This window comes from Cololabis saira, chromosome 12 (genome assembly GCF_033807715.1).
Source record: "Cololabis saira isolate AMF1-May2022 chromosome 12, fColSai1.1, whole genome shotgun sequence".
NCBI lineage: Eukaryota > Metazoa > Chordata > Actinopteri > Beloniformes > Belonidae > Cololabis > Cololabis saira.
The window spans coordinates 9,528,422-9,548,455 of NC_084598.1; the positions used below are offsets into that span (position 1 = coordinate 9,528,422).

Sequence of the window (20,034 nt, forward strand, 5' to 3'; positions counted from 1 at the left end):
GTCAGGCAATGACCCATTTGACCTGCAGGAACAGCACCAACACATAAGGTGGAGACGTGCCATCAGATTTATCAGCGTGAAACCTTCCACCAGTTCTGTGGAACTTAATATGCTTTTCAAATTAGATATGAAATGACTTCACAAATCAACAAAAACATGAACTATTGACGCCTATTCAAGCACTTATGATTACTTTGACCTGGATATCTGAGAGTCAAGGTGAAAGTGTCAAGAAGCAGCATTCTTCAGCTGATACAGTTTGAGAAACTATTGTCACATAGAGAAACACATTAACAAATGCCACTGAAAGCCAAACATTTTTTAACTAAATGCAACAAAATTACATTCCATGGATAGATGGATGGATGAGTTTATTATTCCAAAATATATTTTCACCTTCATTTGGCATTAAACAAAACTGCAGAAAAGTATAGACAAAAATAACAGGAATGTAATAGTAACTAAGCATAATACAGTGCAATAATGTTCAAGTCCAAGTAAATGTAGGACTTATGGTTATTTTTTCATGTAATTGTCCACTGAGTCCCCTTTTGCCACACTTGGGTTATTTGTCCTAACTTCCCAACCCATCTATGGTCATTTTACACCTCTCCGTGGCCGTTTTGGTTGAAGTCTGTGTCTCCCACTTTCTGGACTGGTCACCAGCCAGTGACATCTCCATGCCTGCTAATATCTTTAAAGGCTGATTTATGGTTCCGCGTTACACCCACGCAGAGCCTACGCCGTAGGCTACGCGGTGACGCGCACCGTACGGCTACGCCGTAGGCTCTGAGTCGATTTAACGCGGAACCATAATTCAGGCTTAATACTTTTAACTTGGAAGCCCCTGGTCCCCCGGAAGTGCAGCGCCTGCACTCGCACCGGCTTCACAGTCGTGCTGGGAGCGGGTCAGGGGGAGGAGAAGCAGGGGAGTGGAGCGAGAAGACGACAGGAGGAGATCCACCACTGGGTGACCACTTTAACCGGACCATCCTCGCACAGCTTTTACCAATGCTCCTCCACCCTGGCCGCGCCGACGCACAGCTGCGCCAAATCCGATGGTCTGCTGCGATCCCGTCCGGGACCACGAATACAAGATGATCGCGGTGAGTCCCCTCTTTTTTTTTTCATTTATTTATTTATTTGTTGGACTGCTGCTGGACACTGCAGGCCGAGGTGTTTGGGAAGCGTCGGCTGCCCTGTCATGCAGACGCGTGCAGCGCGGGCGCGCAGCGCCGCGTCCGCGGTCAGCTGGCCGCCGGAGCTCCGCGCGTCCCGGGCTGGATGCTTGACAGAGCCGACGACAGCTCCTGCGAGGCCTCCGCTTTCACACTGTTGCAAAAAAGGAGACACGGTCACTACATGTTTCCCCACTGGAGGCCAATAACAACATATCTGTGCGTGTGTTGAGGGAGGAAGGACGAGCTGCATCACTGCGCGTTTTCTTTGGTACAGCTGACAGTCCACAAGGGTGTTAACAGGCTGCACTGCAACTCGCATGATGCACTCATATAGGGACACGGTTATTTTGAATGGCATAACTTAAAACTCAAACACGCCATTTTCATCCTCTGAATTGCACGAAATCCACTTATATTGGATGGATTTTCACGAGTGTGTCTCGTCGCTATATAGCCCTCCATCCTCACGCTGATGCTGAGGAATGTGCAGCACATACAGGCTCGCATGTATTTATTCCTCCAATTGCTTTGTAAATACACCGAGCCCGTGAGCTTTTGCTGATTTGAAAATGATAAATATCAGCTGCTGGAATAAAAGACGTGTTTGCCATAGGTGTGTTTGCGTCCTGAGTGCAGCTACAGGACGCAGCGGAGCGGCTTTCTGGTCCCAGCTATGGTTGTCACATAGGCCGTGCTGTTATGTAACAAGAAGCCTACGCTGTTTGAATGCGGGTTCTCACACACACACACGCACACACAGGCGCGCACACACACGCCTGTGCATGGCATCCACGGACCGCAAACATCTGCACGTTATCACGGCCGCGCCGCAGAAAAATGCAATTCAAAAAGTCCTTCTGAGGCGATTTTCCTTGTCTTTTTATTTTTATTTATGTTTTGCATCTGCATCATCTGGATTTCAGAAAGAGAGAGAGAGGGAGAGGGAGATAGAGGAGGGGTGGGGAGGGGGGGATGCATGCACGGCCTCGGTCGTGTTCAGCCCCATAATGAATGACTTCATGCTCCCTCCACGGCCGGTGGCTAGTGTCCGGTGGAAAGTGCAGCTCCCTCCCCGGGGACACGGTCACGCAGCCTCCCTCACTCCCACCCACCCCCGGCCCCTCGCCCCCCCGCCGCCCCCCCCCCCCCCCCCCCCCCCCCCCCCCCACAGCTGGCGCTGCGAGGCGGCGAAGCCCCGAACCCGAGCGCAGCGGGTGCAGCTGGTCGACCTTGTGCAGGGAGAGAGGGGACGCACGCCGGGTGGAGGTGGGAGGAGGGAGGGGGTGCAGGACTGGGGAGCCCCGCTTCTTATTTCCTTTTCCTTGAATCTTCGATCCACTGCCACGGAAGAAGTGACACGGAGAGGAGGAGAAGTGCGCGTTGGAGAAGGCGCTTGCAGGCAAGATACGGCGAGGAAATGCTATTTTTGCCTCAGCCGCACAGCCCTGGACTGCACGGCTCTGCACGGCTCTGCACGGCTCTGCACTGCCCTGCATGGTTCTGCACTGCACGGCCCTGCACGGCTCTGTACGGCTCTGCATGGCACGGCTCTGCACGGCCCGGCTCTGCATGGCCCTGCATGGTTCTGCACGGCCCTGCACGGCTTTGCACAGCCCGGCTCTGCACGGCCCTGCACGGCTCTGCACAGCCCGGCTCTGCACGGCCCTGCACGGCTCTGCACAGCCCGGCCCTGCACGGCTCTGCACGGCTCTGCACGGCTCTCCGGGGGAAAGGCCGGTCAAGGAGAAGCGGCGGCGGCAGAGGTGGCCACTGCTGCGTGTCTCTTTGCCGTTGAGCTCAGGGCGTCTGAGGCCTGGCAGGATCATCATCTCTGAGGCATATGTCTGGAATCCACACTGTCATCCTGTGGTTTTATATACACACTGTATCCCATAATAGAAATACTGCAGGCATGTTACAATGTCACCACAGCAATAAAATGAGACCTGGTCCGAACAAACCCGAACACCACACATGTACCACTTCTAAATGCATCGCCATCAGGACAATCATTTAGATATTTGGAGAAAATAAAATGGACGATACTACTTACACACAGCTGCAACAGACAACAGAGGATAAGTCCCAAACTATTGCATAATAATCTCATTAAATGTACTGTAGTGCTTTTTTAGGCCTTCATGGTTAGTAAAAAAGCCTTTTATGCAAACAGTTTGTAATGTTTGTCGTGCGGCTTCACATTTTGAATAACTTAAACTCTTAGACCCAAATGCCTGCAGAGCATCTGTACATTCGAACTGTGCAGTCAGAGTGCCATTATTGCATTTATGTCTGTGATATGTTTAAAGTTAAAAGGGAAATACAGACATTTGGACCATTTGGTCAATTCCTAACAGCTTTTGATTTAGATCCTGCAGATCTCTAGAGTCTGCCACTCTGATGCACCACTTCTGTCTTGACAGTGTCCTGCTGCCCGGCAGCATTTATGTGCATTATTTTATTTTAACTTGTCTGCTTATCATTGATTGTGATTGTAAACAGAGCTTTTGGGGGAATCTTTCCGTGTCTGCAGTCCAGCTGACTCCACAAATGGAGGGTGTGTTTTGTCACGGAGGGTCAAACAGAGCCAGTTCTAGTTTACTTCATGAAACCTCCAATCTTCCTACTATTTTGGTGCTTTTAAACAAACTTCTGAAAGAGAGAGACCGAGACACAGAACGACTGTTAGCATTAACTACGGACTACATCCTGACTGGATCCTGTCCCTGCTGCCTTTGGGTTGGGGGGGGGTGCATACCCTGAACAGGTCGCCAGACTATGGCTGAAACAAACTCGCACATCAAACTCAGTCCAGTCGATTAGCCTCGCCAGTCAAGGCGCTGGCAGTCACATGGGACTGAGGATGTGTTTCACTATACATTTAAAGAATTCACTGCCACAACACAGTCACAAAGCTGTTTGTCCCACTGATAGCTTCTGCATTTGTTTTCCAGATCCAGCGGAAGCCATGGCGATAGACCTGGCTTTGGAGACGGTTTTTAGCCTCGGCCTCTGATCGCTGGCTGTGCACAAACATCTGGACATTGGTGTGCTCTCTGGCCTTCATCCTCACCTCCCACCCTGTGGCCCCACGGCGTGGCCCCTACGAACCTCTCCGCACTTCATCGAAATTCTTATCCAGGGGGATAAATGAGTGAACCGGCTGCAAGGGAAAGGGCTGGGACATGTACCAGAACCCAGACAGGTACGTGCACGGCCTCCCCGGAGATGGATCCTATCCCATCATCGTTGCTGTCCTAGTGACTGCTCCTCTCTCTCCTCTCCAGAATGTCCTGGTTCAGTGGTCTCCTAGTTGCCAGAGTGGACGACCGCAAGACTGCGTGGGGGGAGCGCAATGGCAAGAAGTCCAAACGGAAGGGAGGCTCATCTCTCTGCAACCCACGTTACATGAGTTGTCTGCGGGACCCGGATGCCATGGAGCCCCCTTCCGGAGCCCCCCTCCACCAGCACCACTGCGGAGGGGTGGCTGGGGCCGCGGGAGGTGGCGGCAACTTCGGCGTGCGCTGCGGATGGCAGGAGGACCACTATGGCAAAAGGGGGGGAGCTCACGGGGAAGGCGTGGGGCTGAAATCGGTCGACTTGGGCTTTGAGGACGGGGATCTGAAAGGGAGGAAGGGGGGTTGTAATGGAGGAAGTGGCGACTTGGGCGATGAGGGTCCTAACGGCGCAGCGGGTGTGGTGACGGCGGCGGACTGCTGGCTCAGGGTGGTACGAGTATTCCAGTCCAAAAAATTCCAGTCCCGCAAACTGGAGCGCCTATACCAGCGTTACTTCTTTAGGCTGAACCAGAGCTCCTTGACTATGCTCATGGGGGTACTTGTGATCGTGTGCGGCATCATGCTGACCTTCCACTGTGTCCACGCCGTCCACGCCGCCCCTCATGTGGCTTATTCATCGGCCTTGTCGGTGGCGATGGCGCTCTTTATGGCTCTGATGGTAGTGTGCAACCGTAACGGCTTCCACCAGGACTACATGTGGATGGTCAGCTATCTGGTGATCGGAGTCTTGCTGTCGGTACAGGTGTTTGGGGTGCTCATGGTGGCACCTAGGAGTGCTTCAGAAGGAATCTGGTGGTCCGTGTTCTTCATCTACATCATCTACACTCTGCTGCCGGTGAGGATGAGGGCGGCAGTGCTGAGCGGAGCGGTGTTGTCCATTATTCATGTGGTCACCACCTGGCAGATCAACCAGGAAGACAAGTTCCTCTGGAAACAGGTAAGAGTGGCCTGACATTCAAATGTCCTATGGAGCTGTACTAACAGATGGTTACTCCTGTTTGTTTGTGCTGACTGTGGTATCACACACCATATTTTCTGTATTTTCACTTATACTATCAGTACCTGCAGCATCTCTTGACGAGGGCTTTAAACCCAACTGACAGCTATCCTTAAGTGAGACGTGCCGTTGTCCTCATGTGCTAGTCACACCTGGCCCAAGCCTAGATATGTGGAAGTAGGTGAAGAATAACATTTAACTGTTCATCCAGAAAACACCAGTACTGGGGAAAGGATGGACTGCGGTTATTAGGGATGGGCGATATTTTATTGTTCATGATATACCGTCAAAAAAATTCCCCACGGTAACAATTTGTCATCTCGCTGCAAAAACGATAAATTCCTGTTGATGAAGTTTTTGTGTAAAGCCGGATTTATGGTTCTGCGTCGAAAGAAGGAAGGAAGAAAGGAAGGAAGGAAGGAAGGAAGAAAGGAAGGAAGGAAGGAAGGAAGGAAATGACAGAAAAAAAGACAGAAATGAGCCTGAAAGAAAGAAAGAAAGAAAAAAAGACAGAAATGAGCCTGAAAGAAAGAAAGAAAGAAAGAAAGAAAGAAAGAAAGAAATGAGCCTAAAAGAAAGAAAGAAAGAAAGAAAGAAAGAAAGAAAGAAAGAAAGAAAGAAAGAAAGAAATGAGCCTGAAAGAAAGAAAGAAAGAAAGAAAGAAAGAAAGAAAGAAAGAAAGAAAGAAAGAAAGAAAGAAAGAAAGAAAGAAAGAAAGAAAGAAAGATAAATTCCCGTTGATGAGGTTTTTGTGTAACAAACTTTGGCGGATCTGAGAACGAGGAGCTTGAGTCATTACAGTTTTGCAGTACAGGTGTAACTCATTTAATTGGTTTTTATTAATTCAATTTCATTGGTGTAGTTTAGTAGCATTTAGTATTCTTTTAGAGCAGTGATTTGGGGGCTCCAAAGACTGAATGTCTTCAACTATAGATTTATAGTTGAATTGGTATTTTTTTTATCGTTATCGGGATAAATGCCATAAAATTATCGTGATACATTTTTTAGTCCATACCGTCCATCCCTAGCGGTTATATGCCAGTGTTTTGGGTTTTTACTAAGGGCGGTGCACAGCGGAGGAGGGCGCTGTCCTAAATGTTGCAAAGCCCAGTGGCAGCGACATGTACCATTAACATTATTTAAAGACGCACCACAGCCAACACACTGATTCTGGCAAGTCAAGGAAACAGACCCAATAAGGAAAAAGCCCCACAGAGACATGCACGGGGAGATAACCACCTAACTTTATTAGCAAGCCACTTCTGGGCCGAAGACGTCTAGCAACAGTGACTAAATACAGGGTTGAAAACCTCATCAGAACTCTCACATGCCTGTCAGCCCAGCTACCCTCCAAAAACCACTGTGGGTGTGTCCACACCCACAGTCTCTGTGGTCAGGAAGAAGTGAGTCACACCTGTGTCTCTTCACGATGACTTTCAGCAGAAGAAGCACTGCCTACTAACGCCACACTTCCCCACATGGGTGGATGGAGTAGCGCTGCGACGTGTGAGAAATCCAAGTCAGCGGATACTGAAATTGAACTTGATGTTTGCAAAATGAGTCAGAATCGCAATATTTGGTTCACGAGAGAATTAGGACGGATTCAACTCCATCTGATAATACTTTTCAGGTGTTATTTTATTACATCTTTTGCTTCTCTTTTTCCCATTTAGGGGAAAAAAAACCGACTCATTGTAAATGAAAAAAAGTTTTCTTTTTATAAACGCGATGTGTCAGACGGCACATTTACAGACAGATGCCGTTTTACACATCCTGTCTGCATGGATCTAAAATAGCACTCGTTTCAAGTGGTGTTCTTCATCACTTTATGAATCACTGTGCGGTGTTGGCTCCCTGTTTAGCTCAGTTTGGTCCGAACAGGCACATGCAGGAGATATCAGCAGCGTTGACCTCCAGATCTGTCTCTCTGTTCACCAGTTAGCTCTTTGTTCATGCTGTTTGCTGCTGGGCAGCTGCTCGCTGAGCTCCGTGACAGGACCAAAAGAGCGTGATTGGTAGTCAGTTGGAAGATGCTAAACTTACTAATGAACTGGGAGGAGCTTTCTGTCAGATTTTCAAATTATTAGTTAAAACATTTTTTTTTGTATTTTCAAAGTGGCAACAAAGATCATAAACACATAATATGAAGATAAATTTCACCTCAAACAAGAAAAACACCCATTAACAAGTTCTGTTATTCAAATAACTAAACTATATAGTGTTTAATACAGCTTAATTCCCATTAAACTGTTACCTTTTACATCTTTTCTCCTTGTCTTGTCAGAGAATAATGACATGTGGCCCATCCTGCTACAGGAACAGTCCTAGTTAAAACTAGATTGATTACTAGATGGACAAATGTGAATGAAAGCAGAATGAGAACAGAATATGTGTTTACAGCAGAAGGAAAGTTAATGTTAGCCCCAGGGGGCAATACACCTACGTCAGGATAAATTGCTATTTTAAACCTCTGATGAGACTCAAGAATGTAACTTAAGCGATAGTGTGGGTAGGGTCCCTACTGACAACACCAGGTCATTTTACCTTTGTAAGTGTACAAAAAGTGCATAAAAAGGACTGTCTGTACCGAGTGCGTTCAGTGTCTTGGTAAATAATAGAACCATAAATTAGCCAACAGCTTTATACAGATATATATATTTATATCCTTTATTAGTACACAAACCTCTCAGACATCACAAATTAAGAGCCACAGTTTATTTCGTATACGCAGTTTAAACTCTGACACGGTGACACTTTTCACACTTGATTCTCTGAACGAACAGGAAACATCATAAAGGCAGTCTGTCGGCGGCTTTTTATTTGTTCTCTTTCACCAGTATTTGAGTCTGATCATTTAAAGATTAAAGGGGACCTATTATGAAAAACAGGTTTTTTCTTGCTTTAACATATATAAAGTGGTCTCCCCTCATCCTGCCAACTCAGAGAAGGAGGAAAGCAACCAAATTCTGCAGTGTCTGTACAGCCGCCCGGATGAGCCGTCCAGTGTGATGTGGATCTACGAGCCGTTCAGATTCTACTCCCTTTCATTACGTAACGAAAATGTGATTTACATAGGTTGGCCTCCGATGTGTGAAACCACGCCCACAAGAAACTCCGCCGGCCGGAGCTTGTGCCTCTTTTTCGTAGCGGTGTATCTCGTCATTCAGGCAGCCAATCAGCACAGAGCCTCATTATCATAGCCCCGCCCACTCAGAATCCCGCATAGATAATGAGGTTAGAGAATGGGAAGATAAAGACATGGCTCAGAGGCTGAATTTCTAATTTATTTAGCAAAAACAATCAAAAGCTTGTTTTTAAGACATTCAAGGCCTGTTTAAAATAGGTATTAGATGCCATAATAGGTCCCCTTTAAGCAACAGAAACATCTTCTGGTGGACCATGTCTCTTATGTCTCATAGACCAGCCAAATTTTATTTCTTTTTTTTTAGTACATTTAGTACTTCATACCAGGAGTGGGGTTCGAACCCACGAGGACTACTGTCCATTGGATCTTAAGTCCAACGCCTTAACCACTCGGCCATCCTGGTACGGCACAGCCGGGCCCCTGGTACACATCAGCTGACCGTTTGTATAAAACAGTCCTGCTGCTTGTAAATACCAACCCCTCTTCTGTTTTTACCTATCTCGTCATGGAAAAACAGAGATCCTTCCCGCACACAGCCATAAACATCCATAAGGACAAATAATGAAAGTTACTACAACATCCAATTTCCCATCAAGATTAATACGGTATTATTGAATTGCATTCAAATGAATTGAATAAGTCTGCACGGATAAACCACTAGTGCTGCACAAACTGCAGTCAATACACCCAAAAAGGAGGAGAGTTTATGACCTCTGCTTCTGTAGAACTGGATCGTTATTATATGCTCTATATTTCTGACAAAACAGTCAGGTGTTTGAAGCCGAGACCATGAGCTCTCCACGCTTTGCGCAGCGTAAAACCGCAAAATCAAAAAATGCCTGCACTTTCATTTTGGCTTCAGTGTTTCCAGAGGTACTAACGGCATGTCTGTGACATGCTTGGGCCAAACTCCGACAGGGACGAAGTAAATACAGCCAGGCGCCCTGGAAGCGGGATACTTCAACTCTGATCTGGGTCTGTGATGTCACAGAACCCTGAATGACCTGTTTTTGGACGTAGGTGGCCTCAAGGTGACAAAGTGGTGCCTTTTGGGAGTTTTTGAGTTAATAGTCAAGGTTGGAAAATGTTATCCTTTTCATTGTATTTCTCCCTTAAATCTAGTATTTAGTTTTAAGCAAGTCGGCGTCAGGGCTGTGCAGGAAGTGATAGGAGGACACCCACCGGTGTGCCCAGATCATCAATAATCTCGGTCTATATCTTATTTGAGGTAGTTTTCACATCATTTAAAAATCCAATAAAGTACCAGCCCCCATGTCGCTGATCAAGTGATTCACCAATAAGGCAACAATTTGCAGAAAATATGATGACATTAAAACAGAAATATAAACCTCAGAATTATAAATCTTCAAATTCGGTTAATCGCAAACATTCGATAGATGGAGTTGCAAGAAATTGATCAGGAAAGCAAAGCTGGTCCGTCAGACTGAGCATGACTCACGGTGACGTCCCTGCATATCTAGCTTCATTTGAAACGCTACCGTGGCATTTATGACGGGACTTGTGGCGTGTGAACTACGGCGACGTGGTCGCCGCGGCGTGAGCTGCTCTGCTGTGATTTGCCACCGCCTGGAAGCGGCGTATTTGAAGCTGTGGAGTAGTGCTGCACAGTGTGTTGTTTGTGCGTCATGCCAAGGACCTCGGGGCTCGCTGAAGGTCAGTGGGCTGAATGAAACGCACGGGCTGCATCGGCGACGTGCCTCTATGTGTGTGTGTGTGTGTGTGTGAGTGTGTGTGTGTGTGTGACAGTGGGAGAATACCATGATATAAAGCAGAATCACTCAGGTCTCTGTGCCCTCACACAAGGGACTCTTTGTACTTTTCTGCAAGGGTTGGGTGGGAGTTTTGGGGGGGGTAAGGCCAAGGCGGGAGTGAGGGGGGGTGCTGTTAGCCTTTTGTACTGTCTTAGCTGTTTTACAACTGTCATCTCTCTGGGGAAGAGTTATGTAAAACATATTAGGAAGGCCATTGCATGAAAACAATGGGAGGATATCAGACTTCATTATCACTGCTTGTCACTGTAACGTCTCGTAGGTAAGCAATCATTACGATATCCTTTCACGATTGAGGCCTCTTATGTAATGAAGTGATTGCAGCAGAATCTGTTCTTAAAAAAAAAAAAAAACATGTCACTTAATATTGTGACTGTTGATTATAAGTTAATTACTGAACCACAGGACGATGTCACGGCTTCATGGGAACTGGGTAATTACAGCGTGCTCGGCAACACCCTAAATGAGGTACTATAAGGGTAATCCATCACACATCCAGCGTTGTTTGCCATCATTAGGTGGATGAATGCCATGAGATAGTCGCAGCTGCGGCGCGGCGCTGTACTTCTAAGGTCGTCTGTGTACTATCCAGCACAGCAATACAGCGTCATTAATCACTACTTCATGTTTGTGTGACACTGTTTCCTCTTTCTGCAATAACTTATTAACCTCACTGGGTTTCTGTTGTTAACGGACACTAATGTTTCTAAAGGGTTTGTTTCACTGCCTGAGAGTCCTGGGTTTCCCTTCTGCCCTGAGAGGAAGGTGTGCAGGAGCAAAGCAGGAGCTGCTCTCTAAGCTGCTTTCATGTACAGGAAATCGTGTCGGCTTATTTGGACATCAGACCCAAGTCCCCCAAGCTGCTCGTAGATGGATTCTGCTTGTAAACTGAGGACCAACTGTGGGTGATTTATTCACGTCCACTCTCAGACAGAAAGAGAGTTTAGTATTTTTTTTTCTCTTCAGCTTGTGAGTTTATAAATGACAGATGAATAAATACCAGAGACATGAGAGCTACACACAAAAACACCCAGAAATTCGGAGAATCTGAGAACGCTTTGAGGACAGCATGTTTGAAGGGCGTGGGCAGTTTATTCAAGGCTCTCAGATCACACGGGGGTCGTCAAAATCTCCTCTTACACTGGGACACAAACAAGTGTGGCTCACAAACACACTATTTCAATCTTTTTGGGTTTGAAACAATATTTTTTGCTTATTTCTTTGCATTTGCAGGTTGTCTGTGGCTTTGAAAGGAAAACGTCTTTAAAGACATAAAGTACTGGAGGTTCACTGATGTTTAATTATTGCATTTGTTGATATGAATATTGAACAGCAGCTATTTGAAACCTCCAGTATTTCTGTAAGCAGCCTGTTAGAGGGGAAATCTGGTATTATGTTGTTGATTTCTGCCACATTCAAGGAGCTAAAACACTGGGACAAATACCAACAGCATTGTAGTTTGTTTCAGGTTCTTTAAAACCTGCATCATCCTAACTCTTTGTGTCGAGCGTGCCTTGTTTTAATCACAGAAATCCTGTTGCAACATTTTGAATGCAACAATTAGCATGTTTGCCACGTTCAGGGTCGCTTGTGTCTCGTCACAGTTGCTGCGTGTGTTTTCTTTTTTAAGACCAGTTGAGGTTCTTGCAGACATCTTGATGTCTGCATCACGTGGAGTACTTCATGCTGGACTCCTGAAATCTGTGGCACTTGATTCCATCCAGCCTTTCCAAACCGATCTAGGCCACGTTATTGTTTTCTAAGTTGCTCTCGCTGTCGGTTGGTGCGTGCGCTCTTACAGCGTGCGGTCGAGCGATGACGGTGTAAACTCGTAAACATCCAGCAGGTTGAACCACCTTGAGGTAAAAGGATAACGGAGCGTCAGCGTCACTCAGCAGCTAATCCTCGTGTAATTGTGCCGCCGTATCTGTGATCCTTAGCTGCAATCAATTAGTCGCAGCCGTGCCACTCGTACACATGTGCGTGCACTCGGCCCGGCCTGTGCACCGCCACAAACACACACGCACTCTTTCTGGGTCGTCTGTCAGAGCTGCTTGTGTTTGTGAGCAGGCCTGTGTTGAAAAAAATCGATTTCCCAATTCTAAATCGATTCTCATATTAATTCCTAAAAATCGATTCATATGTCTAAAGATCGAATTTTTTTTTCTTTTATTTATTTATGTAGTTTTTTTTTCATCATTACATTACAACTTTTGGTTATTTTTTTGTTTATCCCCAAAAAAGGAATGTTTTGTTGGACACGAGAATAACTGGTGCCATGATTTTGCCTTTAAATATGTTTAAAGGTATGAAAACATTGAAGTGTTAGGTTATAATTGCATAAATTGTCTATATTTCATTACTTTATATACTGTTTTGGGGTTACATTTGCAAAAAATGCTAAAAATCAAATGCTCAAAAATTAAAAACCAAAATAAAAACGGAATGTGGGAAAAAATAAAACCGATTTCATCCGTCTCTGTTTCCTCCCTGGATCTGTTTGGTAATTCTGACCCACACGATGTTTCTGAAAGCAGTTCTATCAGCATTCTGGGAGCTGATTGGTCCTTACAGCATCATTAGCTGCCAATACTTGCTGTTGAATCTCAATATAATACTAGTAGTAATATTTTGCATAACTACAGTATACAGATAATTCATGCAACAGCTCAAAAAACGGCTCAAGTTTTAATAACACTGTGGCCGGGTGGAGAGTTTGACGGGACACGCACCTGTGTCCCATCCACCTGAGTGGCTGCCGCTACTCCACTCTGCCACAAACACTAACCCAAATCCATATCAGAATCGAATCGATTCGGATCGAATCAAATCTTGATAATCGATTCTGAATCTTAAGAATCGGAATCGAATCGATTCTTGACATTTGAATCGATCCCCAGCCCTATTTGTGAGGTTTGCACCCCAAGACAACGACCCCGTCTCTGTGCTCATTCTGACGCGACGTGCTCTTCTGGTCACAGTCGAATCCCTAAAACTGTATCTTGCACACTTTGTGCACTCGGAGCTGCACACCGCTGATAAGCTTGTCAATGCATTTCTTAGATTTTGTCACATTCTTTTGCCACGGAGCTATTTGCTTTTACGGCCCCTGACAATGGCAGGCATTGGTGTTTGGATGTTGTTGACACAAGTGCTGCGAGAGGTCAAAGACTGGTTCCTAAAAATACCAGGCCCTCGGTGTTTCTGCTAACCGTTGCGTCACACGGCGGTCTTATCAGAGCCTGCGTCAGAGCAACAGGCGGGTCGCTCCATCCCCCTTGTCTCTGGATGCACACGGACCTGAGTTTTCACACACACACTGTGCAGAGGCTGTTAACGATGCACACTGACAGCAAACCCAACATTTAATGTAATGAGTGTGAATTAAACCTAATAGATTATTTGAGTTTTGACCATAGCAAAGATGGTGAGTTGAGTCCTGGAAAGCTGCACTGGTCTGCATGTCCAACTCTCGCTAACCCGAGATAAATGGACTCTGAAATCAGAGCATGTTACTTATACACATCAGAAATGTGCCTAGCATAAATACGAGCCTGCTGTGGGCTATATACGCCTGTTATCCAGTTTTCACATTATACAGAGAATTAATGCATTTTACTGCAAATTAAACCGTAGCTGCCGTTCACAGCGTCACAGCAGCTCCCCCGTGATGGAATAACCTCGTGTCCTCTCTCCATCAAGATGGGAGACTTGGATCTCGGTGGAGGAAGTGCCGCCTGTGATGATCACTTGTACAAAGCTGACGCCGTAGAGTAGAGAGCATCTTATACGGGGAAGAAGCAGCGGCGAGGCGGTGAGATGGGACGAGAATCTGATATTCTCCCCACGCACTCCCTTCACAGCCTCCTTGATAAATAATTTGTATGTTTAACTCAGCTGCAGCATTTTAACGAGGATACCTGTCACATGTACGCTGTGCTCGCGAGCAGGACTGGGTGCTGACTGAGGGGATCGGACGCACGCGCCTCTAACACAGTCCGCCAAACGTCCCCAGAAGGACTGCAGCAAAAGATTTGACCAAAATCTCATGTGAAACGTGTATTGAGTGTTTCACACATGCACGCACACACACACACACACATGCACACACACACACTTACCGCCATGCCAATCTACGGACCAATAAAGGAGTTATCAGTCTCACATCACTTCTGAGACTGGTGGGGAATAAACAGCATTGCTAAGTGTCTCCGTCAATGCTCGTGTTTAGTTGGTCCATCGGTTGCCATGGAAACAACTACGAGTCAAGCAGCTAAGACCCAGTTTGGTAGCTGTTGCCTAAAGTAAAGATGAAAAAAAAAAAAAGGAAAAGGGGAGACGTTTAAGAAACAAGGTCAAAATTGATTTTTAAGGTTTTTAAGGTTCGCTTCTGCTTCTGAGCAAAGAAAGCTTGAGGTTTGGTCTCGGAGGGTCTCGGAGGGTCCAAGCATCGAGGCTTGGTGTTGTGTAGCTGCCTGGATGGATTTCTGCTCTGTTTTCCTCCCCACTGCTGTCTAAATGAGACAGTCCATAATTAAACCCAGCGGTGACGAGGAAGAGGTCATATGAGAGGCGGTGGTAGGGGGCTGAGAGGGAGGGATGCACAGGATGTTGTTTGCCAGTTGTCTGGTCCTCAGAAGCTTATCTGTGGTCAGCTTGCTATGACTGTGCATCTTTGTAGCCCTGCTGCTGTGGAAATGTGTCGTAAGCATCAAAGATACCATTTAAAGAAAAAAAAATGAAATGAACAGTTTCTTTTGTGTGGGTTTCTTAGTTATGCTAGTTTGTTATCCCACTGTAGATAATTGGTCGCAGGTCTTGTACGTTCCTTAAATTCTGACGTTAGTCCTCTAGGAAACAATGAAGCCTTTACAGCCTTCCACGGGATCCGTGTGTTTCTGCAAAAAAAATCCAAAGAAAGAAATTTAAAAAAGGCTCAGATTTCCTTAAACTTTCCGTTTTCAGACAGATCTGGCTGTTATTTCAACAAAAAAACAAATTTGCAACTCCAGTACCGGCAAACTTTGGTAGTCACACTCTCTCCACAGAAATCACACCTGCCCGCTTGCCAACCGAAATGTGTGATGTGCTGTTTTTCAGTGTTTACAGAAACATGACAGAGAAATGAGGAGTTTCAGCAGAGGATGGACTTTTCATCACAGGGTGGACATTAATTATGTATTGTGTAGGCTATTGTGTTTCGGCCCAGAAACGTCCTCAAAACTGCTGCAGAAAACGCAAAAAAGCCACCAGACAGAGACATCTGCGTTGTGAATATGTGCTATTTTAAAAATGGTATCGGTGGTATAAATGCTAAAGAAAGGGGGCCTTCGTTGCTTCCTTTTCTTTCCTCCTGTAGCATAGGATACACCCCGGAAAATCCTGAATCTAAGGAAAGAAGCTAATTCATTGGAGACGCTTCATGCAAGTGAAGCGATATTCTCACAGGCAGCACAGTGAGAATGCATAAGATAAAGTGTCTATTTGTAGACCGTCTGTGGAGCAGTTCTAGGAAGCCAGTTTCTTCTCAGCAGTACATTCAACGTTTTTTTTTTTCAGTTCCCAATAACCCCCGCCCCCCCTTCAATACATCCTTAAATTTTCCATACTGAGGAAAAAAATGCAATGAAGTAGTTTTTTTTACAGTGAGGTTTTGCCCGTTTTTGTGCCAATCCAACAAAGGCTCCAGTGGGATGATCAACCTCTCAAAACCTTTGAAATCCACCATTAAACTCATCAAAAAATGAAGCTAATAACTATAACATCATACATCTGAAACTGCAGATCTGAAATGTTCATTTATTTCGGTGCTGAAAACAACTACTTTTGTTGTTTGCATGTTTGCAGGCGATCCCATTGTGCACTTTAGTAGCTCTACTTCAGCCAGTCCACGACGGCGTTGCCTGCTGGTCAGGCGAGTTGCTGCCGGGGCATGTGCGTAGCGGCTCCCAGCTCGACACACTGAACGGAGAAACAAAGAGAGACTGTCTTTGGGACAGTTAGTCTTTGTTTCATCAGACAGTTTAATATTGAAAACCACCACTCCTATTTAATGTCTACACCTTTGCCCGTTACGTTGTCTTGTGTTATTCTCTTTCGATGCCCCGGTGCTGCTTGGGGTCACACTGTGCAGTAAAATAAAAACACAGACCGTCCACGTCCATATTTCAGAAGTAAATCATAGTTATGTGTTAAAAAAAAAAGAGCAATGGAAATATCTGTCACTGTACAAGTACAAATGACATGTTTGACATTTTGATTATAGAGTAAAAACCATAAAGCAGACATCAACTGGTTAGTTTAACCACAGGTTGACTGGGATAGTGCTCTTTTTGTTCAAATGACACTGCTTCATGTCAGATGCGAGGATGACAGAATTAAGAGAGACTAAGAATAGCTTTCAACACTGAGATTGAGGCTGCCATGGAAACTTCTTGGAAAATGGTTTTCCGAGAAACTCTGTCTGCCGTTCCCATGTTTATTGAACTTACTAAGGTGCAAGAATGAGGCGATCGGGCTTCAAAATATTTGTCTTTTTCTGCTGCACGAGACGTCTCGTATGATGTAAGACGACCGCGTGAGCGTTGCAGGCGGCTGACACTCTGCCCCAGACAGACGGCGTTAAATCAGCCCGGATGAATGAGGGAGCAGGGCGAGCGGGCGGAGCCTGGACATTTATCTGTGGATGTGGTTCTGGTCATTTCAGATAACGGCGGTGCGAGTTTGTGTGCAGACACCAAGCTCAGGCTGAGCACACAAATCCGGCAGCTGCCTGGCACCGAACGCGCAGGCAGACTCTCTCAGAGAGGCTGAAAGTGACAGTGAGGATGACGATGAGTGGAAGGAGGCAGGACAAAGCAGCAACAAGATGAAATGAAAGAAATATGGAAATGTGTTACCGATACTCTCAGAGAAAGATAAGAGCGTGCCTGGTTGGTCCTGAGCTAAGTACTGTCACTGTTTGGGCTGCTGCGGTGGGCCCGACAGAGCCTGATCCAACACAGATGTTCTAAGGAGTTCCAGATGCTTCCCAAAGCCCATGAGCTTGCACTATTGCTGGCTCTGTTTCAACAAGACTATCCCATAAGTCTTTGCTCCCTCTGGGAAAAGGATTTATAAATTCTTGCCCTACACGCAGCTTTGTGGACGGTATACCATGGCTGAACTGCACATGTTATTGACATTCACATACACTCAAGAAACAAGACGATGTTTTGATACGAGAGCATCAACCAGGACACGAAATACTACTTAATGCGTGAGGATCAACTGGTGTGTTATTTGTCTATATCACACACGATATAACAATGCAATGCTTTTATTTTACAGTCTCGTTTTACAGTATTTATCGATGGAAAGTTGAACATTTCACAATCACTGGCAACTTTGATCTCATGGCACTGTTAATACTGATCCTTTGTGTCCATATGTGATGGCGCCAGTGGCATAAACTACCCCACACGGGATAGCGCTATTAGCTGTCACTGGCGCGGGGCTGCCCAGCCACCTTGACCGGCTCCTGTCTGACTCTACTCCCTCCCAGTGGGCGTAACTCCGCACCTTATTTCTGAGCTAAGTGAGCCAATGTTTTTGCCCCTTGTATCTGTGATGTCATTGCTGAGGTCACTACCCACAGGTTAGGACCACGGGTGAGGGTAAGAACATAGATAGGCCATCAAACAAAAAGCCTTTCCTTTTGGCCACACCCCCGAAAAGGTTAAACCACACTAACTGCTGAAAAGCAGCTACTAGTAAGTAGCATATAGTCATATAGCGCCACCTTGCATATCGTGTGCTCCTCTGGTCCATTTCGCTTCTGCTGTTTTGGGTTTATGAAGTTGATTTGTATACACCATTGTCTTGCTGTGGCTCCATTAGTTTACCGCTATGTGACATGTCTCGTATGTTTTGAACCAAGTACTACTCTTTTGCAAATGCTTCTATAGCTTTAATGCTATAATATCATGCTTTCGGTGATTAAGAACTTATTTAAGATCCTTTAGCTGAACAGTAATCTAGCCTGTAAGGTATGTACTCAAAACAATTTTAATGGATAGAAATGCCACTGGTATGAAGCATGCGAAGGTTTTTGCAAAGTTTTGACTGTTTTGGCAAAGTTTCATGGCTTGGTTGTCTTTCAGTGGATTCATTGCCAGGATGCACAATGATATTGATATGTGGTTGCTCTGACAGCATAGAAATTGTAAAATGGATAATATTGGATAATGTCACGGCACGATTTATGTGTTGAGGTGGTTTTGTTATCCCACTAGTTCAATTTGTGCATCATGGTGGATCATTAGCTGCTCCAAGAAGCATCTTAGCTTACCATATAGCTCCACAAAGCTACATTCTCACCAACAAATACAAGCTGTCGGATAAATCTGAATTCCCCCTTGCTGGTTAGCTGCCACTAAAAGCCCACAACTTGAATGTCATGTCTACTAAAGTACCTTTATTCACATTTCTTTGCCTCAGCGTCAACAGCACAAGCATTCATGAAACCTAGTTGGTGCTTCGTGGTAAGATCATAAAATCTAAAGTGTTTTCATAATGAAAAATGTGCGTATTACATGCTGGCAAGAATATATAAATCCATTTCCAAGAAGGCTGTAATGCTGTAAAATGTACATGGAAATAACATGTAATGATTTTCAAATCACTTATAAGCATCTTTTATTCAAGAAAGGACATAAAAATCATGTCAAATGTTGAAATTGAGACATTTTACCCTTCATGATATAAAGTTTATTTGAATTTAATGGCAGAAACACATAAAAGAACACGAGCGACCGACAGTGGTAAAAGTGGCACTAAATAGAAAAAACCCGGAGGAACCTACAACTAACAACTGGGTTAATTGTCAACAGGTCAGTCACACGACTGTCTCTGAATATCTGTTCATCTACGGTACAGAATATCATCCAAATATTCTGAGAACCTGAAGAAATCTTGTTTTAGAAGGTCAAAAATCAATATTGAATGAATGTGATCCCTGGAAACTGCATTAAACACACGCGTGATTATCTAAGAGAATAACTGCCTTGGCTGTGGAGCACTTGGCTGTCCCATGCCATAACCTCCAAACTAAAGAAGAGCGGGACCACCCGGCTGGTTATAAGCTCCAGAGTTCAGAAGCCTCTCTGACGGTGTAGAGGTGCATTATTAGGCCCTCTGAACTCTGTGAGAGGCAGCTTCAATCCTGTATCAGGCAAGAGTGGGACAACATCACCAGAAACCTTAACGGATGTGTCTCAGCTTTAAACTCCTCATCCCAAATTTATTTAGACATGTCACTGCCTTTAAATTCATATTGACCTTGTTTTTTCCCCCTTGTATGATATAGATACTCAGTTTAAACGTGTGATATTCTTCCTGTGTCGTACTGTTAATAAAATATGAGATTATGAGATTTGTCAAACCTTCTGTTTGGTTTGCATTTCAGCTCATTTACATGTAGGTTTGTGTCATTTATCAGGATTTCAGCTCTGTGTACGTCTTTAACATTCGACTTTTTTAAAAATGATTTAAAGAAACTCATAAATATTGATAAAGAGTGGTTGGTTAAAGGCGAAGTGGAGCAGTGTGCTGTGACTGTGTTAGTGTGTCACGCTGCTGGCAT

At 45.3% G+C, this 20,034-nt stretch overlaps 1 protein-coding gene and 1 non-coding gene across 2 annotated transcripts in view; one reads left to right on the forward strand and one right to left on the reverse strand.

Annotated features, from left to right (window-relative positions):
* The first annotated feature begins 900 nt into the window (after positions 1 to 900).
* Positions 901 to 20,034, forward strand: part of LOC133456804 (adenylate cyclase type 6-like) — a 51,533-nt gene continuing 32,399 nt past the window's right edge. The window contains 3 exon segments of the mRNA XM_061735396.1: positions 901 to 1,106; positions 4,136 to 4,386; positions 4,469 to 5,417. Coding sequence (XP_061591380.1) covers positions 4,367 to 4,386; positions 4,469 to 5,417 — 969 coding nt within the window. The 5' untranslated portion in view covers positions 901 to 1,106; positions 4,136 to 4,366.
* Positions 8,943 to 9,025, reverse strand: trnal-uaa (transfer RNA leucine (anticodon UAA)). The gene has a single exon. It is a non-coding gene; the product is annotated as a tRNA-Leu (tRNA).